Source organism: Aptenodytes patagonicus, chromosome 7, assembly GCF_965638725.1.
Source record: "Aptenodytes patagonicus chromosome 7, bAptPat1.pri.cur, whole genome shotgun sequence".
Classification (NCBI taxonomy): Eukaryota; Metazoa; Chordata; class Aves; order Sphenisciformes; family Spheniscidae; genus Aptenodytes; species Aptenodytes patagonicus.
The window spans coordinates 39,301,119-39,324,151 of NC_134955.1; the positions used below are offsets into that span (position 1 = coordinate 39,301,119).

The 23,033-nt window shown below is 39.9% G+C and overlaps 2 protein-coding genes across 5 annotated transcripts in view; both read left to right on the forward strand.

The window, feature by feature from the left end:
- Positions 1 to 682: 682 nt before the first annotated feature.
- ZNF770 (zinc finger protein 770) lies at positions 683 to 9,771 on the forward strand. 4 transcript variants are annotated; one of them, XM_076344935.1, is made up of 2 exons: positions 683 to 784; positions 5,750 to 9,771. In XM_076344935.1, the coding sequence occupies exon 2, from the start codon at positions 5,892 to 5,894 to the stop codon at positions 8,067 to 8,069; it is 2,178 nt and encodes a 725-aa protein (XP_076201050.1). In that variant the 5' UTR covers positions 683 to 784; positions 5,750 to 5,891; the 3' UTR covers positions 8,070 to 9,771. The 4 variants fall into 4 exon arrangements, with proteins under 4 accessions (XP_076201050.1, XP_076201049.1, XP_076201051.1 ...); XM_076344934.1 differs by having other exon boundaries at positions 777 to 811; XM_076344936.1 differs by lacking the exon at positions 683 to 784 and adding an exon at positions 1,418 to 1,503.
- Positions 9,772 to 19,188: 9,417 nt separating this feature from the next.
- The window catches only part of AQR (aquarius intron-binding spliceosomal factor), a 61,862-nt gene continuing 58,017 nt past the window's right edge, over positions 19,189 to 23,033 (forward strand). The window contains exons 1-4 of the mRNA XM_076344938.1: positions 19,189 to 19,327; positions 20,201 to 20,257; positions 21,403 to 21,443; positions 22,456 to 22,491. Of these exons, the coding sequence (XP_076201053.1) occupies positions 19,244 to 19,327; positions 20,201 to 20,257; positions 21,403 to 21,443; positions 22,456 to 22,491 (218 nt within the window). The 5' untranslated portion in view covers positions 19,189 to 19,243. The remainder of the gene's footprint in view (positions 19,328 to 20,200; positions 20,258 to 21,402; positions 21,444 to 22,455; positions 22,492 to 23,033) is intronic.

Genomic DNA, 23,033 nt, shown 5'->3' on the forward strand with positions numbered 1-23,033 from the left:
CTGGACCCGCTCTAATGGGTCCGTGTCTTTCTTGTGCCGGGAACCCCAGAACTGGACACAGGACTCAACTGTAAACAGTTTCTGTCTTTTTCTGGATGTTTTCAGCCCTTTGCCTGGTGTTTCTCTGAGGTAGCCTCAGCCACGCTGTGCTCACTGAGGGGACTCCGGCTACCGCAGGAACCCCCGTCCGTCCTTCAGCCCATGAGCTCCTGCACTTGCGTGATCCCTCCTCGCTCCTGCAGGGGAGGCAAAACTCTGCAAAACCGTTACTTTTGTCTGCACACGTCATTGAAGGTCTTTTTAGACTTCCCAGGGAAATGTCTCTTTCCTCCTTCCCTTCCAGGCACCACTTCCCAGCCTTTTAGGCCGCAGGGTTTGGCCTTCGGTGCGTTTATCACACAGCGGGGTAATTCCGCCACCATGCTTTAGTTGCAAACCCCACAACCACCGGGAATCGGTTATTTGCTTTTAGGATGCTGAGGTAGAAAACACGTCTTATTTGTAGGGAGTAAAGTGTCACCCAGAATTCATCAGCAGAGACAGGGGGCGTTTTCTGCCCGGACAGAAATAAAGTCGAGGGGCGCCTTCCCCGCCCCTCGGCCCGGCCCCGGCCCCAGCCCCGGCCTGGCCGCAGCCCGGCCCGGCGCCTCAGGGCGACGGAAGGCGGGGCCGGATTGCGCGGGGGAACGAAAAGCTCCGGCCCGGGTTTCCCGGCGTCCCCGCGTCTCGGTGCCATCCGTGGGGAAGAGTTTAGGCGGCAGCAACCCCGGGAGGGATGAGGAAGGTGGGAGTGCGGTAGCTGCTTCTCCAGGTCGCTCCCTTCTTCGCCCCTTGCCTCCGCTTGCCGCCCTTCCCCTCGGCCGGCAGTCAGCACCGCTGCGGGCTCCGTCGCGGCGCCGGGGCGCCGGGCCGGCCCCGGGCCCGGCGCGGCGCTGCCGGCCGTCAGCGCGGCGCGTCGGGACAGAGCCCCTGGGCATCGGCGGGTGCCGGTGCCGGGCTGTGCCGTGCCCGCCTCGCCGGCGGGCGGGGGTGGCACTGCGCGCTGGGAGAGCCGCGGCGGGGGCGCGCGGCCGCGGGCCGGGCCGGCGCGGCCTCGGCAGGGAGCCCGCTTTCCGCTGCGGGAAGGCTGCCCGCGGTTGTGTGCCTGTTGGCGGTCTGCTTTCTGTAAGAGCCGCCTCACTAACTGCTTTTAAGTTTTTAGCTGGATTCAAGTGTGTCCTGCTGGGGGGGGTGTGTGGGGGGTGTGGTGGTGGTGTCAGCCCCAGGCCCCTTCAGCAGAACTTAGGTTTGTTCTTAAACCGGCCCCGCTTCACCATCATGTATCTTCTATTTTGTTTTGCTTCAGAAAATGTTTTGAAAAAAACATGGAAAATAGGGGAGAATGAGAGGTGTTAGCGCAGAGGAGCTGTAATGCGTGATGTTGATTTCTACAGGTGAAGGTTACATTTCTGGTGAAGTTTGTTCCCGATCGCAGCAATCTAAACTTTTCCCTAGGGAAAGCTGGTGAGGAAATCCAGCGTGCAATGTGTTTGTCTCAGTGCTCAGATTCCTCTCTCTGTTGCATGCTATATGGGTTTCATAAATCATTCACTTGTCTGTTTTGTAGTTAATGTTATAAGAGGCATCTTATGTTTCTTCACACATTTATTATTATAATTAATTTTCTTGTAATTGTGTCTGGAAAGCTATAAGCATTAGCTTATCTCAGGGGTCAGAGGATACACTAATAACAATGCGGAAGAATCCTTCAGTGGCAAATTTGGATATATATTGAACTTTCAATTCTTCAGTGGCTTGTTTTGAATTATATTAATGAATCATAGGAAAACAAGCCAGAATATTCATCTTGTTCAGGGTCAACTATATGGGTGTGGGAATTTGAGAGATGTTTGTACAACCTTTTTTTGGAGACCTCTGGTGTTGGAGGCAGAGTAATCTCCCTACACGACTTATGTGTGTGCTCATTAAGAACTCCGCAACTGTAAGGATGATGATATACTTGAAACCTCTCTGCTATCATTTGAATCAATTTCTAGTCACAACTATAAATGGCTTGGGGAACAGCTTGTTTCTGTTTTCTTTAAAGCTGGCTCTTACACTTGGTCTTATTTTGGGGTTTTTTTGTTCCTTTTAATCAGGCCTTCTCTATTTTAACTTAAACATTCCCAGTTACTTTAATCTTTTCCTGTATATTGCGCATTTAAGCTCTGATCATTCTTGATCCTCTTCTCTGGACTCATTCCAAGTAGTTCATATACTTGACTTGATTTGAAGGGCAGTATTCAAAACTGGAGAGTGCTGCAGCTGAATTCTAAACAGTAGTGAGTAGTATGGAAGATTTATGTGCTATCAAAACTTTACTTTCTGTTTACGCATCCTGGCATGGATGGCATGCTGTCGGCACATTCAGCTTCTGCTCCAACTTAGACTCTAGGTCTTTTCTGCACAACTGTAACCTAGTAAGTTGTTCCCCTTCCAGTTGATTATTCCTGCCTAAATAGAAAAGCTTGCATTTCTTCTTATTAAAGTTCCCTTTCCGTTTTGCTTTTTTATTTTTTTTAAGAAAAACATCTCTGATTAGTAAAGACTGAATTAGAATTCAGAATTTTTTTCCATCATGTTTTCATTTTGTTGCAGCTTGCTGCCATCTGTAATATTAATAAACATAATATTTACTTAATCATTAAATAATACTAGAGTCAGGAGGGTCCTCTGTGGACCTTCAGTGGCCTACATTACTTCTTGACTCTACTTCTCTGCATGACCTTGCAGCCAAGATGGAAAGTAGTGTCAATTTAATATTAACTTGGACCTATGCCACAAACTAAATCCTTATCACATAGGGAAGTACGTTTTCTGACTCTAATTAGGACAAGCCTGTGTACTTCCAAGGCTGGCAGGAGACAACGTTCCAAGCTTGTCTTTTGATCTTTGATCTTTGGCAGCAGCACGTTTATTCCTTAGATGTGCAAGGCACAGAGCACCCTGAAATAGATGTGGAGAAGTCTGTCCTTAGTAAATAGGATTTGAAAATATATTTGGGCCACGCAGTAATGCCCATCTTAGCTCCTTTCTCCTTCCCCTGCATCCCCTAAGTTTACCTCATCTGAGCCTTTAGTCTTTCACAGGGCAAGACGACCACAGCAAGAAGCTCTACTCTGCTTTTGACGCCTTGTACTACAGAGCATTTTCCTCATTCACCAGATAAAATCTTTAAAAAATTTATAAGCTAAATACAAAAACCCGTGTGTAATATGCCACAGCTGTCTCTTACTTCGGACTTTTTTTCTTTGCATGTCACTATACTGTTTGAGCACTTTCCTGATGTGTAAATTAGATCTGTATGACAGTATGTTAACTAAAATTCATCAGTCTTTACAGTTCTTTCTCAGGAGGTTTTCCTTCCCTGTTAATGGAGGCTGCCTTGAGCTGTACAGAAACTTCCAGCATAGCAGAGAAGCTTTTTGCCTTTTTTCAGCCTACCTGTCTCTAGCTTCACGGTAGCACAAACTAGAAAACATTTGGTGTCACACACTTACTCTCTCTAAACTCCCTGCCTTCACATGATGTGACAACTGGGAGGAAAAGGGGGTCTCCTAAGAGTGTTGTGTTTTCTTGCATCTTCAAAAGACGACTGAAACTGAGTAGCTGTTTAAATTCTACAGGAAAAGAGAATAGGAAAGGAAAAGTTGACTTTCTCAACTGCTTCATAGCATTGGTAAGTCCTATCCTGAACGATTTCAGTGAGATAAGGTAACTCCTCAGTGTAGTGACAACTGTATCTAAGGCGTACATCCAAAAGTTATTTAATAAGGCCCACAATTATATAGGAACATATCTATTAGAGGTGGAATGATCCTACCGGATGACCAGGTTTCTTTCCATTAAGCTTGAGAAAAATCTTGATTCACCAGATATTTTCAGTCTTTTGTGCATGTCTTGAATCTCATTGTAACTTGCTTTAAATTGCAGTAGGCTTTTATTCTTCGCAATGACTTTGAATGGACTTTTCAGATATTTCTGAATTTTTAAGAACTAGAGACACTAACTCTTTGTGGAGAGAGGGCTTTTAGAGACACTGAATAAATTAATTTTTATTCTGCTGGTATGTAGAAAGAATATACAACTTGTGAGTTGTAGTATCAAAATACCACAAATTATAGTTAGTAGAAATGTATTGTGTATCTCAAAGTTATTACAAGTCCTAACTATTATGCTGTTGCTTTAAAGTTTGCTCCCTCCATCCTTTTTCTTTTTTATAAGGGGATATAGGTAATACCATAGAAGTATTTTTATTCTGTTGTTCTTACTACTCTTGTGGACTAGAATACTTAATCTGTCTTAGATGCTGCAATTTAGGAAGGATGTGACCAATTTAAATTAGTCCAGAGACGATTAAAAAGACCAATCAGTTGTTTTTTTCTTTTTTTTTTTTGTGGACTTAAAGCAATACTTAGAAAAAACAGAATTTTCCTAGTTTAAAAAAAAAAAAAAGGAGACTTTGAATACATAAAGTTGTGACAGAGAACACTTTTTAGTTATTTTCCAGGTTCATGGGGGAAGGACAATGAAAATAACTTCGTAGTAAAGAAAGGCTCAGCTGAGTGCAAGGAAAAGCTCTCTCTTTGTGAGAGGGTGACGCATTGGAGCAGGAGCCCTGCTGAGGTTAAGGAACCTCCTTCAGCAGAAGTTGTTAAGACCACTTTGGAGGCTGTCTAGACATGAGTTGGCTTCACAATGGAAGGCTTGGACTAAATGGTTGCTTGAGGTCCTTTCTAGCTGTTCTTATGAATATTTTAATAACTTTTCATGCACTCAGGTACTTGCAAAGTTGTTTTTTGTTCGCAAGTCATCATGCCTTAGCTGAGACACGGTAGCATGCCCAAGTGCGTTTCGTCTGTTGAAAATTCAAGGAAAATTAAAACTATTTCATGATTTTGGTTTAGACTAAAATATTCATTATGATGAATTATGATAACGACCTCTATATTTATGATGACTTCAGAGTATACGCATGGTTAGGTATCACAACTCTGATATTCTAGCTCTGTGGTGAGATAGTGAACGTAGCCTGTGTTCATCCTTGTTTTGGGGAGTATCCTTGTTCTGGTCGTAGTTTATGGTTAGTGTGTTGCTGTCTTGCTGACTGGTTCTGGTGTTTGCCATTTTGAGATAAAGCAAAAATGATTATGCTACTGTTTCTTCTGGATACAGTTGATAAGATGCAGAAATGTGAATAGTAACGTTGTACTTAGTTTCAATGTATTGTTAATTTTTACTTCTCACTAACACTACATGCATTTCTGAAGCCCAAGAATCCCTAGTTCTTACCTCTTTCTCTCATCTTCGTAAATATTATATCTGGGAGTTAAAATTACTGCTGTAGGGGAGAAACTTACTACAGGAAGTTTTTGTGGGTTTTTTAAGAATATGCTTTATTTGTACATAACCTAAATATCATAATGTAGCTGAACTGTATATTATTTGGAAGCAACATGTAGCACTAAACAATATCTGTGTTACAGCACAGATGACTTAAACTTGTTTGTTTCTTCTGGAAAGTAGTCTAGTTTTTCCATATCGTGTAACATAATGAGTGATTACTCTGTTACGAGGAAAGCATTTTAAGCTAAGTTAAATCAGGAGTATTTTAATCTAGATGCTTTTGGTCTCTTATGTAGAAAATGAGACAATTTTAGGCAATTATGTATTAATATAGGCTAAAATAATACTCTCTTTCTTATTTTAGGGACCTGTGGGATTTAAGAATATCTCTCCTAAGAAAATTTGCTGCTTCTACAGCCTTCCATCTTAGTGTGCAATTGATGATTTCACTTGAAATACTTATCTGAAGAAACTAACAGTAGGCAAGGTATAATTGCTTTTTAAAAATGTTAAAAGTTCAGCAGTGTGTAACAGCTGACAGGATACCCAAGAAAAAGCCATATATTTGTGACATTTGCTGTAAACAGTTTGAAACTCCATCAAAATTAGCTAGGCATTATCTGATACATACTGGTCAAAAGCCATTTGAATGTCACGTATGCCATAAAACATTTAGGCAGCTAGTCCACCTGGAGAGGCATCAGTTAACCCATAACCTACCTTTTAAGTGTATTGTTTGTCATAAAAACTTCAAAAACTTAATCACTTTCTTAAAGCATCAGCAGCTTCATAATGAAAATTATCAGAATGATACCAAGCAAGCAGAAAACTCTGTGAATTTTGAGCAAGACAAGGTCACTTATGGCATATTTCGATGTTCTATGTGCTGGAAATCTTTTACAACTGAAGAGAGGTGGATGCTGCATCAGTGCCTGAAGGCAGATCATCTACATGGTGCCAGAAGGAGAAAGAAAACTCACGCTTGTGAATCATGTAACAAGACATTTCCATCAAGATCTAAGCTAGAAAGACACTTCCTTATTCACACTGGCCAGAAACCTTTTAAGTGTTCTTCATGCGGTAAATCTTTCAGACAGTCAACACACTTGAAAATCCATCAGCTCACACACACAGAAGAAAGGCCTTTTCAGTGCTGCTTTTGTCAGAAGGGGTTTAAAATACAGAGCAAACTCATGAAGCACAAACAGCTCCATGCCAGAAATAAGACTTTCCCCAGTATTTTATACAAAGCAAAGACTCTTAAATACCCCAGACCACAGAACCTGTTGGAAGGAAAGAGGGATAGTTTTGAGAATGCTGACACTTACGAATCGCAGGATGTGCACTCGATTTATATTGTACCCTTTCAGTGCCCAGCATGCGAGCAGTGTTTTGAAACGGAGCAGGTTCTAAATTTGCACAAATGTTGTTATCTGAGAGATGGCAAAAGTTCAAATAATGGTACAACAGCATGCAGCCACACAGTCAGCATGAAAAATAAGATCCTGATGAAGCTGAAGCGTACTGGAGGAAAGGCAACAGATTTTTCTCAGACTGACAGAAAAAAAAAAAAATCAGGTCACTTTAAAAGTCCTGACCTGGTTGCAGCTAGAGATCAGCGTTCTAATCGGTATGCTTCCACTAAACCTTTCAAGAATTGCCATGGCAAGCTTGACATGCACAAGGCACTTAGTAATCGGATGAAAAGAACATTTGCTGTGCCATTACCTTGGCAAGAGCACCCACAACCTCATGACTTTGGAATTAATTTAAAAGGAATGCTTACTGGTGAAAGCATGTTAAACATCGATGATTCACTGCATAATAAAGATGACGCTTTTTATAGTTCATCAGATGATGGTTTCTTTGATAACCCAGAAGTACTTCACTGTGCTTTTTCAGCTTCTGCTAAAAATATACATAACAGACACAAAGTATATAAATGTGACAGATGTGAAAAAATCTTTCCGTCTTCATCCAAACTTCAAAGACACTATCTTATACACACGGGACAGAAGCCCTTTGGCTGTAATGTTTGTGGGAAGACGTTTAGACAGTCAGCTCACTTAAAAAGACATCAGCTCACCCATACTGAAAAGAGACCCTATAAAAGCCCCGTTTGCCAGGTAGAATTTGAAAACGTGAACAAACTTTTCAATTATCAGGGAGATCGCATTGAATTTAAGTCTTCTCAGCCTGTGGGTTATTTGGGTTATTCTCAAACACCTTCACAGGCATCTGGCTTTCAAGAATTTGAGCTGATTCAGTCAAACCAAGCAGCCGAAATCAAAGTTGAAATCGAGTCAGGGGACTTTCTTCTTGACACCAGCAGTAGAAACACACAGCCGTATTTGCGTAGTAAATTGCTGGAAACAGAGCAAAGCTGTTACAGCTATTGGCATGATTTTTCTGAAGCTACTGAAAAAAGTGAAGTTGTTAACAAACTGTATCAATGCAGTATCTGCTTTAAAACCTTTAAATCGCCTTCTAAGCTTGAAAGACATTACCTAATGCATGCTGGACAGAAGCCATTTGAATGTTTAGTTTGTGGTAAAAATTTCAGACAGGCCCCACATTTGAAAAGACATCACCTTATTCACTTTAAAGAGAGCTTAAAGCTGAGTTCCACTGACCAACAACCAGAGAACATACTGTTTTTATCAAAACTGGATAATGCCCTATGAAATTATATATTAAAATCTTCGGTTGCTTAATTATTAAAAGGCTTATGTTAGACCAAACTATTGACTGAAGGGGATTATCTTTTTTTGTTATGGAGATGACCTGGTGAAGAGTTAATTTACTGTCTTCAGAACTGTCTGCTTGATATAATTTGTGACAAATGTGAGAAGATGTTAAAAAAAAGTAGTACAACAAAAAAGCCACTTTGCATTTCTTTTCCTAAATTAATTTATAAATACACTTTCTTACTGTATTAATAGTGTTGCAGCAATCTACAGTGCTCCCTGAATCAGGTATTTTAAAAGTTATACCTTTTCCCATGTAGTATTTTATGACATTATGCTGTCCAATGATAACTATCAGAAAAGTAAAGATAAAAAGGTAATTTCCAGAATACAGAAAAAATGGTCCTTTTACTTTCTTCTGGCTCCCTATAAGTTGCAAACAAAGGACACTTGCTGTATTTATTTCATACTTTAAAAAAAAAAAGGGTTATTTTTAGATAAAAGATGAAAGAATGAAGAAAGTAGAAAAAGGGGAGAAAGTTTAATGAGAAAAAATGTTGATGTGACATTATAGAAAAGTTAATAGAAAAAATTGAACTGCTTTGTAATGTGCTTGGAGATCTATGGATAGGAATTAGATCTTTTCCCTTTTTATGATAAAATATAAGTAGACAATGCTCAAGTAGCAGGATTTATAACCAATTAATCCATTTCACCACTTTATTATCTCCACTTCTTTGTATATCCCTTGCCTTTTCTAGCTTTTTTGGCCAATTCATACAATACTGAACTATTTTTCTGCAAGAAAAGAGGACAAGAAATTATCATTAATATTACGAACGGGTTTACTATCTGTTCCAGTCTCCTTTTCTTCTAGTGTACATATTGCACCACTAAAAGAACTGTTCTCTAAGATGTGATAATAACTCAGATGAGCAGTTTTGTCGGGAATTCATGTTCTTGTTACATTAAATATAAGAGACTGAAAATGACTTTTAGCTCAAATTAAGTAATTCCGATTTTGTATTAATAGAATCTGTAGTTATACTTTCTGGTAAGTAGAGAGCTTTGCCCATTGTGCCTGTGGGGCTGGCAAAAAGTGTAAGAGCAGCGGAGCTTTATTGGTTATGAACAAGAAGGAAGTTTTTTTCTTTTTTTTTTTTCCCCTCTGCAAAAACTACCTTTTAGGATATTTTCCTTTGTTATGCAACTTCTGAATAGTTGAAACCTGAAGTTTTTAATCCTATTTCTAAATTAACATATCTGTAAGATACATGGCATTCTTTTCACTATTTAAATAGATCCATATTTATTTAAGTAAAATGGGTTTGATATTTTTTTTTTTTAATTTTTGAAGTGATTTATCTAGGTTTTGCTGAGGCATGAGCTTTGTAGTATTTGTATAAATGAAGTGAAGGGTGAAGGGAGTTTTTATTTTATTTTTGTACATGTTATTCTTTCCCATTTTCAGAGAAAATAAAACCAGGAAAGATACTCAGAAGCAGTCTGTAGTTACCATGATTTTTGTATGACAGGCAAGTTCAGTACATTAATAATGACTGTAGTTATATATTGAGATTTTTTTCTCCCTATGTGAATTGTTTCATATTGAAAGACAGAATGCTGTATAAAATGTTTTGAAAGTGTATTGTAGAGCTTTTTAAAAATACTTGTAATAAACTATTTTATTTATATTGTACTTTTATTGTATACTTTATGTGCAAACCAGAGTTTTGAAACTACATAACATTCGATATGCAGAAAAATTTAAGACTACATATCAAAATAACTAACTTTGCATGTTAGAACAATAGGTTTTGTTTAAGACGTTTTTTGTTATAAAACAGAAATATGTTTAAAGATTATCAGATCTTTCTTAAGGAGTCACAGTCTTTTAAAAAATGCTATGTTTGAGAGTAATGTTTAGAGAGCTTGGTATGTTTTGAAAATATCAATTTGAGTAAAATGAGGGGAAGGTAATACAGAAAGCTACTTTTCAGGGATGAATAGACATATGTGGGAAGTGTTACTGTCTGATTAATTTGAAAACTAATGTAATCTTTGGGCTCCATGAGAGTTCAGAAGGACAGTAAAGGGACACTGTTTATCTGGCTCTCTGCCCCTTTATGAAAGGTTTTGTGTCAGTATAAATTCACGATTTTAGGGGGATTATAGCATAAACTAGCTAGAAAGGGGTAAAGCGGTTTCTAAGAGTCAGGAGAAAAAAATCTAAGGTTCAAATCCTGTCTCTTCTGAAGTTAACAGTAAAATTCTCCAAGTACCTTTGAGAATTTGAGCTAGAATGGTTTTCCCAGTGTTAACAATAACACTTTGCGATGTTCATCAGTATGTTAGTCATTTTTCGTAACGCTTCAAGGCAAGTCCAAGCCATCAGTCTTTGAAGTATCTTTGGTGGCAGACACATTGCCTGTGGTTTTGTTAGAATGAGCTGATGGCTAACAGTAAGAATCTCATAGTACTGAAGTAGTGGATTTTTTTAAGACTATATGCAGAACCAAAGCATACTCTAAACAGGAAAACAGTGGGTCCTCCTGTGTTAATATTGAGCTCCCCGCAAGGAGAACTTCTCAAACTGTGCGGATTCAGCTTTGAGGTAGTTCTATGTGGAATAAGAGAAGGGTCAAATACTTTAGAACAAGCAGAAGAATGTAAAAGGGATTTTTTAAAGACAAATAAATTATGCAGTACTAACTGATCACATAATCCATTTACTATCTAGGAAATGTGGCTATGGATAACGAAAACATTTATGATTTTGATTGCTGTGCTATCCTTGCAATGTTTGCAGAAAGTCAAAACTTGCAAAATATATATATATATATATATAAAAAAAGTATTCCTATATATGTCTAGGGAAAAATTCAAAAAGGAAAAGCCGCCATAATAAACCACAGAAAAACTGTTTAATCACTTTTGTAGCTGCTTCTCACTGAGTGTTTGGTTTCTCACTTGTCTGTGATCTGCTCCCATTATTATACCCAGAGCCAGCGAGAAAAGTTAGTGAGGCAAATGGGAGATAGGCACAAAAGAAACTTACCTGAAGTTAATGAGACCTTAGGCTTCAAACTGAGATGCTGGATCTAACGTTTAGTTTTCCTGGCTGCCTTCTAGCATAAATGTAAAAGTCTGTAAGTCATAATCTCGCAACAGTAGCTCACTTGAGTAACACTGAGATAAGTACAGCTGGATGACTCTTAAATCAATAAAGACTATGGATTCGGTCCTTCTAATGGCCCCTTGTAATAATGTTGAAAATGCCTAGATCTCCTAAATAACTAAAGGGGTCACGGTTCATATTCCTAACACAAGGTTTTGTGGATTTTTAAAGTGCAAGTTTTAACTTAATAGCCTAGTTTTATGGTCTGATGGCTATGGATGAGATGTGTCTGAGAGGCAGTTATCATAAGGAAAAATGAAATTGCAGAAGTGACTTTTCTATGCTCTCATATACCTTATTTTCTCCAGGTTGAGCAAATTAATTGTATTACTTCATACAATGACTAGTTCTGTCAAGCAGCTTTTAAACAGCATCTTTTTTAGCATCTGTTAAAAAAGTGAATCGTCAAAGTCCATGCAAGTGAAGGAGACATCGGCCTTATGCCAACAAAATCACTCACAAGTAGAATGGATCATTTCTGTGTTCAGAAACTGCCATTCTAACATGAAAGTGTCATTATGTCTGCCCCAAGTTATTGCAAGTCTTTGAATGCCGTTTTACTTGTGTACTCTGCCATTCCAGTTCCTGTCTGCTTCCTGGATACGCTAATGTGTGACTTGATTCTGCTATACACCTGACACAGTTTGGATATGCGGCTGAAATTTTTCCTCTTCACTGGAATCCCTCCAGTGTCCCTGGTCCCAATCTGTGTGGATCTGTGAAACCGCATCGGTGACTTACAGAGAGTTGTGGAGCTGGTTGTTGCACGTGTGCTGCCATGGCATGCAAAATTGCCTATGGCTGCCTCACCAGATGTGGCACTGGAACGTGCCTTGCTGACATCGTGAAGGAGGGGAATACAGAGAATTTTGTGGCCACTGCTATAGAAAAAAGTAAAATTATATTCCTAAGCTAAAGAAACCAACTACACGTGCTTGTCTCCCATTTGTACTGCTAATCCACTGCACTCAATTTCTGTCGACATCAAGGAAAACGCTATCTTGCTGGTATGCAAATTTGCATTATTTTATTTGTGCATTTTTTTAAAGAGTATAAGTTTTAATGCTTAGTATGTGTTCACAAAAGTAGCCTGCTGAGCTACAGAAACTCAGATGATTTCCTCAATTTCTACTTTATTCTGATTCTAAGAGGATCCTGAAAATACAGCTGAGCAGAGAGATTCCTGTTAGTGACAATGCAGTCCTACTAAACTGAGTAGAAATCTGCTAAGCCATCTAGACACCTCAAGTGTCTCAGTCAATTTGAGGATAATTTTTAAGATCGAAACATATTATGATTTTTTCATGACGTTGAGAGCCACCTTGGATTAGTATCTTGGCAACCTTGTTTGCCGTAGTGCACTTTATCTTGTATTTTATACTCTGGGTCTTAATAATAGCAGGTACTTGGGTAGTGAGAATAGCTTCATAAGAATTCCCTCAGGCATCAAATAGCATGTCTGATGCTAGTGCAATTAGCAGAGGAAAAATGTCCATTTGCTAATAAGCTAAAATGATCTGTTGTGTAATATTTTAGTTTCTATCACAGTAGAAGGCTTTTTTCAGTAAAAGAAATTATTAAAAATTAATAAATTATTTTTCAGTATTACACCAGTGTGAATTGCTGTTTTCAGTAGGTATTCTGTTTTACTGCCATTTTATCATCTCTTAAAATCCTTGCATGCTAATGGAAATGTCTACCAAAAGTCTAGAACATACGGAGAAAGGCGAGGATGAAAGCTTTAGGAGACCGGAGCTAGCTCTCAGCATTGTTCTCTCAAGTTTTATGCTGCATGTTAGATATGCTTCCCTTTTGCCTGCAATCTGTATTTTTTTCTATATTGTGAGACAGGATATATGATTGAGAATCTACTTTCGCAATGATTCTACAAATAGACCCAACTTTCTGTAACATTTCTCATGCTAGCACTAGCAGAAAGGAAATTATTTGCCTTAGAATCTCCTTTCAGTGACGAAGGCCTCATGTTCCTCCATCAAACAGATTTATCTCACATTAATTTTTTTGCCCCATAGAAATTTTATCACATAACAGCCTCTCACAGGATTTCTAGCAAATGTTTCTAGAGCTTTACTGGCCATTGGTCTCTTACGTTCATACCACTGTTCTGCTCCAGTTGGTAGAAACCTAGCTAAAAGTCTCTGATGAGAATTAGAATAGCCCAGAGTCTGCTCTAACTGGAGCTGTTACCCAAATGTGTGCCCAGCAACAGAAAGCTAAGAATGACATAAACTCCCGTATTTCCTCACCTCCTTCACTAGAGGCACTGCTTGCTATTCTGGGATATAAAAGCAGCTGGGTTGCTGAATTAACCATATTTTTCTCTAGTCATGAGCTCAGAATTTCCATGGAAGTTACTGTAAGTTTTGCACAAAAATCAAGGGCAGTACATTGGCCAGAACGTGTGCTAAATAAATATTTATACACAAATCAGAATGCTACTGACGGCTTCTTTACACTTTAAAATTCTAAATATTTTAAGAAGCATCTGTTACTAAACTGAGGCATCATTTTTGAAAGTACCCATATTTACTGAGTGGAAGTACACATATTTACTGAGTGAGTACCCATATTTCATGAGATGAACACAGTGACAAACTCTTGGACTAGAAGAATGCACGTAAATAGAATAGTAAAAGCAATGTGACATGATTGAATTAAAATTATAATGAACAGACTGAATGTTTAGTTTATGTGAATATTAACTACTATGAAGGATAAACTATAACCAAAGGAATAACCCCTATCATTGTGCCTAAACTTTTTACATGTTGAAAGATTCCTCTGATCTTTTTTGAGAAGTTTTTCCAAATTTTATTTACCTGAAAGCAGGTTAAATCAATGCTGCTTCTATCATTTCAACAGGTAAGAGACACAGGAGGTTTCTGGTTGTCTTTGAATAATGTACGTATTATTCCATTTCCATACCATTCATCCCCCATCCCTTTCAAAAACTTATTTCATATAACTTTGCAAGTAATATTTCAAAATGCTGCATATTCATAGTCACTTTCCTTTGGTTAGAAGAAAAGCTGTATGTGCAAGTTTGTACATACACACGATGAGACTTGAAATTCTCATGTTTGGAGCTTTGTTTCAGAGCTTTTCAGAGGGATGCCTCTCAAAAAAACTTTTGTTCCTGTGTAAAAGTCAACAAGTTAGAGATAAAAGCTGATTTTAAAGAGATGCAGCCTCCTAAGCTTTACAGCCTTGCTTCACAGAAAGCCTACCCAACATATGGCTTAATGTCGCTGGAGCTGGGATTCATCTGCCCTAAGTTAAGGTATCCAGTGTGCAGTTAGGTACTTCCCCAAAGCTAAGCTTATGCATTTAGTATAATACAATTATATTAGACCAGAGAACAAATTCCCATACACCAGTGAGATGCACCTCAGATATCTAGTCCTCCATCCTGGGAAGCACAGTTCTCTTAAAAATCATCTGGACCACCTTGATATTTTTAAGTCTTGAAGTTGTGCACAGGGAAAGCACAATTCAGCCATCTCCCTCTAGGACTTAGGTGTCTTTGACTTTCTGCATACAGATGAACTTGCTGTCAGAACAACCACAGCTCACTTCTGGAAAAAAAGTAATGTAGACTTCCCTTCGCCTCTGAGTTATCTACCACAAGGTCCAAGAAACAGTAAAGGTATTCAGCATACATAGAAAAGAGTAAAAACTACCGTCGTAAGCAGAAGTACAGCCACATTCAATGATTTTGGAAGGAAGAAGAGGCCCCTGCATCTCCATCAAGAAGTAATGCAGTCTCAACAGCCTTGCATGCCCTGGAGCTTTAGGCCTAGCTTGAACTTGTACTGGTGGACCAGCAGGAAAACAACCCCTGGGTGGGAAAGTGTGGAGCAGTATGACAACGCTGCCAGTGAGCTGCTTTTCTGTTTCATCAGAGCAGTTTTAGCTGCCAGCATGCCCTCAGCTATGAGGGAAGAGAGTCCCCATCCAGGCAAGAAGGTTTCAACATCTTCAATTGTGTCTTATGTTAGGGGAATCTCTGCCGCCTGTGCCCCCTGGCGACCAGGAGTTCAGGTGATTGTAGAGTTGCGATAGTAGCCACTGCGTCGTTCCAGATCAAAGCACCAGGAGAAATTGCTGCTGTTCTACTGCAATGACCGGGCTGCAGCACATGGGGAATCATCTGTCCCTAACACAATGCTTGCCTGGAGGAGGACGAGTCTGCTGATGCCTGTTCATAATTTTGAAGGAACCTGATGACTCGAATGGGTAAGGTAATGCCATTTTGCAACCTGAGGGCAGTGCTGGTATTTGTTACCTGCTTGGAACAAAGCTTTCCCACCAGAGCTTACATAGGTGCAACATGGTATCCACACTGAGTCTGCATCTCTCAGTGCAGTGTTTGTTTATGTCTAAGAAACTGAAAGATAAAAGATTCAAAGGGTAAATCTCTTTATTTGTGTGAAAGAGAAACAGTAAAAAGTGAAACAACTTTTGTATTAGAAGTATGTAGCTGCTGAATCTAGTTTCAGTGGTCATGTCTCACTGAAGACCCTAAAACAATAACAAACCTTAAAATCAATTAATATTAGAAATCCTTATAGATGAATTGTTTGGAGTTTTCGCTGCTAGAAATTAATCATTTCTGTGACTAGGTAGAACCTAAAAGGTAGACAGGACAGAACATAGAATCAGCTCTTTCTGATTATCACTAGATACTTCCTGACCCACTGATACTGTATTCGGGAGAGTATCATTGAGATAAAAGCAATGGCCAGCTTATTGATGGCCTTGGCTTGTATAGTTTACAAGGAAGAGTAGAAAAGCGTATTTTTCCTGGCTACAATATAATATAGAAGGGCAAGCATCCAAAACAAGAAGAGCTAATTAAGCAAGAAAGCAGCATTGAATATAAATTGACCAGGACTGTATGCAGCCTAGAAATGAACAATAGTCTTGAAAACTGCATCTACTCAAATATGTGACTTTTTAAATAATACATGTCTTCATGAATGAATTAACAGATTTTTGAAGAGAAAGAATATTTGATTTTCTTGACGTGTTAAGTCAATGAGGACAGAAAGATGGAGAACTTCACAGAAGGCTGTGGGGACGACGGGGTGCAGGGTTTTATTTTTCCCCTGACTACAAAGCAGTTTGGGGTGGAAAGTGACAGATGTGCCTCCACTCTGGGGGAAACTGAGTGTAGCGTTCAAGAGACCAGTCTTAATAGACAGTTGTGAGCTGGGGTGAGAGTCGCAGATGGGGACATAGGTACAACACTGGGTGTCATTATGCCTGGTCTCACCACAACTCCTCTTTAAAGGTTCAGCTGCTCTTGAGGCTTGAAAGTGATGTATTTTGCCAATGCACTAATTTATGCTTTTGCTATTCATTTGTAGTCCTACTGTCACAGCACACTATAACTAAACAATAGCCCTTATAGAGAGATATTTAATGCATTATTTATAGGGAGATCTTTATCACTTTATTTGACATTGCCACTGAGGGATGTAATCATAATGCCCAACATTAGGCATCTAATATTAGTTTCCAGTATCAGAAGCTCCTTCAGAAAATGAGTCAGAGCACTCAAATCAGTTCTGATTTGCCCTCTGGTAGGACCTCTGTCGCCACATTGACTGTAGGGAGGTTTAGGACAACTAACCTCCTCACTGGGACACCCAAATGCCAAAAGTTAAGTAAGCATGGATTCCTCCTTGAGCTTTCATAGTTGTGATGCCATACGGAAATTTGTGGGTATTGACACATGACTGATGATCTATCATAAAACAGAGGTCAGAAGGTTTAAGTTAGCCTTGCAAATTTGTTCTAGAAAATTTACCAACCCAAGTCCAAAATCTATTTGCCTATCTACATTTTGGCATGGTAATAGTTCTGAAAAAATGTCACCTTGTGGGCGATACTTGAGCATGTGATTAGAAATCCAAGGTCATCAATTACTGTCACCTCTGATCCCAAGAAATCATCATAGCCTCTCCTAGGTGTCCCACACTGTCTTAAACACAAGTAAAACTTTTGGCTCCCATCTGAAAGCCAATTTTAGAAGCTTTCCTATTTTCAGCCTATATGTATAGGTAATGAAGTTACATTCCTTTGTCCTTTTTCATCACTGATTTGTAGCTTCAATAGTTCCTTCCCTTCCTGCCATTTACCCATCTAGTCTACTTATGGATAGTAAAAGTACTCTTTTCCTTTTTTGCCAAACTGACAAGCTGTTACATTTCTACTGGTTCTGATACATGCAATTATAAGCTAGCTATGTCGGTTTCTGAGGTAGTCAATTACAGGACAAGCTAACTGTGGAAGATAACACTGCCTACAGTGCCCTCCCAAACTTACCAGCTAAGGTGCAGCAACATGCTAACATGGCTCAGCCAGCCAGCTCAGAGCTCAGCTAAATTTTACTCGGATTTTCTACACCTGTCCATGGATGCAAGTGCTAGCAGTTGTACCGAGTGATGGAGAAAGGGCAGACACCAAAAGGGGTAGTTATATTTGCATAGATTTCGATAAGCCTGAGTCAATCACGAAGCTGCAACCTCTAGGTCAATTAAATTGAAGCATCTTAATTTGCTGATTTTTATCACAATTTAAATGTCAAACAGGGTACATTGGTTTAAGTGTATTTTAATCGCTTTGCATTTGCATATTTTCATCAAATACAGATCTCTCTAAAGGCTCCAATCCCTAGACAAGACAGTGCTCAACCCTTGGTTTTTTTACAGAATTTGTTATCAGTACTTTTGTAACTTTTTGATTTTACTAGCCTCTATTCAGAAAACTCAGATTTTCTGGGTCTTTTAAAGCAAAGGCACGCAGTAGGCATATTTGTTTGAACGTAGCCATTGTCTGATCCTATTCAAGGTACTGTCATTAATTTTCCATTCCCATTGTACATTCTAATTCAACTTCAAAAAGAATATTTAGTTTAACCTCTGCTTGAAGAAATGAAATGGAGATCACCTTGATATCAAAACAAAGGAGGTCATATTCAAACAGACTTCAATGGTAACTGCCTGGAAGTTTAAAGTACCCAAGTGGCAGGTGCTGGATAATGAGCACAGAAAGGAAGCACTGTAACTTCTCTAGGGACTTTCTTAATTTCCTCCTTAATTAATCTGTTTACCAAATAGAATAAGTTAATTGCGAACCATTCTAACTCATTACCAAGCTGCTGACTTCTGTGAGCGTGTAATTTTTCCCTCTTACCTTTGTCTCTCCTCTCCTCCACACATTTCCCGTACAACAGGGACGTGTATCCACAGATTTCCCGTACAACAGGGACGTGTATCATCAGACAGAGCACGGAGCTATGCTCAGGTCTCAGGGGCGTTTCTTTGATGTCAGTACGAGTGGGTCTTTTCCACGTTGGATGGACAGAAACCTTTGCTCTAAGTGATAAATAAATAATAAAGTAGAAGGAGTCACCCTAAGTGTATTTACAGAGCACTCGAAGGGCGAGTGCAGAAGCAACCTGGCGCCTTAACTGCCTCCCTCGTCTTTTATCACAGCCCTTCGGCTTTTACAGCCTCCCCAGCAGCTCGCTGAGGTGTTCCTTGCAAAGGCCGGGTGCGCTGCTGGGGACGGCCGGGCCTAGCGGGCGGTCCGCCACCGAGGCTGGCCCCGGGACAGGCCCCGACAGCGGCCGCCGGAACGCGGCCCGGACAACGCTCCCCGCCCGGGGGACAGGGAGGGGGAGCGCCGCCACCGCCGCTCCGCGCTCGCCGCCGGCAGTGTCAGGGAGGGCGCGGCAGGTGGCGCAGCCGCCGCGGCGCCCCGCGCCTCCCCTCCCCGCGGCCGCTCTAGCGCTCCTCGCCCCGGAAGCGCCTCCCTCTCCGCTGCTCCGTCCCCGGAGGTTACTTCCGCTCGGCCTCTGCTGCGCGGCGCGGCGCGGCGCGCTGGGCCTGGCCCGGGCTGAGAGCGGCGGGGGCGACAGGGGCGCTGCCCGGCGCGTGCCTAGGCGGCTTGGGCCGGCGTCAGCATGGCGGCGCCGGCGTCCTCGGCCCCGCCGAAGAAGATCGTGGCGCCCACCGTGTCGCAGATCAACGCGGAGTACGTGACCCAGGTAGGGCCGGCGGGGGAGCGGCCCGTGGGGGGGTCTCCGGGCCGCCTCTCCCGCGGCCGGAGCCAGGTGCTGGAAAGGTCGTTCCGGCAGCGGCGACGCCTCGCTGTTTAAATAGCCTTTGCGGTCCGTGGGCGTTAGGGGAAGGGTCTCGTTTTGTCCTGAGTGAGGAGAGATTTAATGCCTGTGCTACGTGTGAAAGGGTATGTGCCCCCAGCGTTTTCAGACTAGAGAGGTTTACCAGAGCAGCGCTGCAAAATAAATCGGGCCTGTTACAATACCTGAAAAGTTGCTGACAGTTTCTTGTAGCTGAGCGTTTTAAGTGGTTTTGTGCAAGTGTTCATTTTTTGTGCTGGAAATGCTGCTTTCCTTCCTCTACAGCATAAAGAAGATTGAATGAAGTTGGTTAGGAAGTTCTTGCCGCCATAGCTCACAAGTTTTGGTGCGGTGATGGTTGCGGCGAATAGCCTTAAAATACTAGACCTTCATATGTAGCCTCTAGTTATTTGTGAAATTCCTCAATGGGAGCGTAATCATTTGCAGTCTGGGGTTCGCGGTCCTGGAAAGATCATGGTATATTTTTTTGCTAGAAGTAACTTAAGAAAAAAAAATTGTTTATTATGTAGCAGTCTACACATCTGAAATTTTTACAGAGAATTGCACCTCTGTTGGAAAAGGTTTAGGCATAAGACCATAAATGATTGAAAAGCATTGTTGTTGGCAAACATCATTTTGTTACCTGTAGTTACCGTAAGCTGAAATTTAGTAAGATATTAGTGAAATAAAGTTTGGGGATGGGATGTGTTGCAGAGTTATTGTATCACTACAACTGAAAATGTGTATGTTTAAGCTTTTTTTTATTTTTCTCCCATACAGTTAGCCAATAAATACTGGGCTCCACATGTGAAGAAAAAGTTGTCTTTTGATTCAAAGGTAAATACTTCTACTGGAATTGTGTTAGGATGTAAAAGAATGAGGATCAACCCTTTTCTGACATGCCAGCCTCCAGTGGTGCTTATTTTATATAAGAGTATAGGAGACTGCTTGGAAGGTCAACAGTTCTTTAACACACTGTAATTATAAACTGTTTGTTGTCTATTTGTAGTTTTTAAATGTAGGCAGTGTTATGAAGGTGTGCTATAGCAGTGCAGTTCTTTTGTATGCTACTTGTTCAGCTTATTTTGGCCAAGAACTTTTGAGAGTGAAAGATTTTTGAGCGTCTCCTTTGAGGTTAAAAGGTGTTTGAGGAGAGGCTACTGTTAGAAATCAAAGAAGGAGAAAAGATGCAGGTATTACTGAACTGTATACTTCTTTCTAAAAGCTTCTTCAGAGAGTTTTGATCAGACAACTTTAGTGCTGTTCTGGTGAATATGTGTGTTTTGAATGTTTAAAATTTGGCCTGATGTGTTTGGTTTTGTGCTGGTTTTCTGTAGTGCGGGGTTCTTAAGTGTTAGGTTTCTTTCCCTTGTGGGTATCTGGCTAAATCTCCCTTTCCAGCCTCAGTTTACTCACTTTCTCTGTAGTATGTACATAAGCAGATGAGTTGCATCTCTGTGTCATGTGATGTCAAAGTGTGCCTACTGCAACAGATAGTGCAGATTCTTTCATTCCTGTTGGAAAAACTAGGTAAAAGTGTCTGGATTTGGTTAAATGTCAGTTAAAAGAAACAGTGACAACAGATGACTGAGTTGGTGCAGACTTGTCTCTTGAAGACTGTTCTTTAAATTTTAACAGTAAGCCAAAGATTAACAATAAAAAGGTTTGCGTATCTGTGTGACTTTTTATATAAAATCTCGGTGAGACGTAGGTTATTCCTTCAGAATAACTTGAATGAAGGTCCTATCAATTCTCTATCATTGCGTGCCTTCTCCTAAGTTGATTCACTGTCTCTGTGAGGATGTATGTCTATGAAGCTCTTGGACTCTGCAGAGCTGAGACATTTTTGATCAAACAGCAGTAAGCAGAGAGTAACTAATTCAGAGTAACTTTGAGTGCATAAGATATCTTAATGCATTTTTAATCACTTTATGAAGTATATAAAATTCTTAACCCTTTTTTTGAAATATGCTTTCCCATAGGTTATTGAAGATGTATATACAAAAGAAATTGTCAGGTCAAAGTAAGTACCCTAGTCACTTTCACTTATAGACAAGCATTCCAACATTATCTGTATTGAAGCGGTATCTAATGCTTCATAGAATATTTTAAAATGCATTAACATGTTGAAAGCAGATGAAAATGACTCGAGTGCATTTGAGTCATTTACTCATTATGGTATTTCAAAGTCTGAATATGGCAAAAAGAAAGTTCATGAGCTCATAATCCTTAAATGTGATTGGACATAATACTGTTTGGTTCCTTCATCTGGTAGTCTGTTGTGTTTTGTGTTGGTTTTGTTGTAATTGTTCTAGAAGGCTGGTCCCTTCTTTTGTCACTAAGGCATGTAAAGAAATAAAATCAGTTGAGAGTGTGCTGCCTCTAGCTTTTTGCTCTTTCCCTAATTATTGTTACCAGGTTTATAAAGGGCAAGTCTTATTTCAATGAATTGTAATGTTAGATGGGGGAGACAAAGAATTCAACATAAACTGCATTCTGCAACTGTGTGTACAGAAAAGAGTTGTAACCATAGCTGTTTGGAGCTCTTCAGGGGAGTTTGAGCTCTGGAGAGAATTCTGTTTGATTCCTTTTTGAAAATCTAAGAATTGCCATACAGGATCAGAGCAAGCTTCCATTTCCAGTCACTGAGAGACCATTAAGAACTGATTAAATATATAGTCATAGTTTTCCAGAAGACACTTTCAGCTTCTAGCAGTTTATGTCTTCGAGGCTGTTGGAAGCGATGTCTTCGTATTTAAATGATCTAGATGGATTTTTTTTTTTTTTTTTAAATGTGAATTTGATTGCTTAATGAACCTGCATGAACTTCAGCTTCCACAGTGTTACAGCAGTTGTTTCTGCATTCAAGTGGTTGCTCTTGCATGGAAATGGCGGGGGCAGAAATAATTCCTAGATGTTTCTACAGGTTTCATTTATATAACAAAATAAGGGAAAATATAGCCATTTTCCATGCAGCTAAGATGTTTATGGGAGGCTTTCTTTCCTGTCTTAATTGATTACTTTTTCCCTTTTAGGTTTGCTATTAGAAAGATAATGCTTCTTGAATTCAGGTAAGCTAATTGGAGTGAAATTTTAAGTTATTTTTTTGTAGGAACCCATGAAGATGAGAAGCAAATGCTGGGCAGTAAGTCAGTTTGAACGTAGTATACTAATTTCTTCCTACTTACTAAAGCCTTGAATTGTGTACCTAGGAAAATTAAGTAAGGAGAGCTTAATTTGAGGAGGAAATAATTTCATTAGCATAAGTAACATATCAGAGTATCTTGTTTTATGATTCTGAATTTCTAATGTAAGCGAAGCACCGAAGAATAGAGTGTGAATGAAAGAGGTGAAAAACTTGGGTCTGTTATTTGGAATGTGTCATTAAGCCTTAAATCAGAACTCACTGAAGTCAGAGGAAGTTTTTGGATTAAGTCTCTTACTGTGAGGGTAAAAACGAATTGTGCTGCAGCAGCATCACTAACATTTTCTTCACTTGAAAAGAAATGGAAATCTGTTTAGAAGATTCTTACAGCTATTTCAGACTTTCCTGGAAGAACTTATAAAGCATGTCTAAAATGATGTAAAATAAATATTTGCAGTATTTACATAT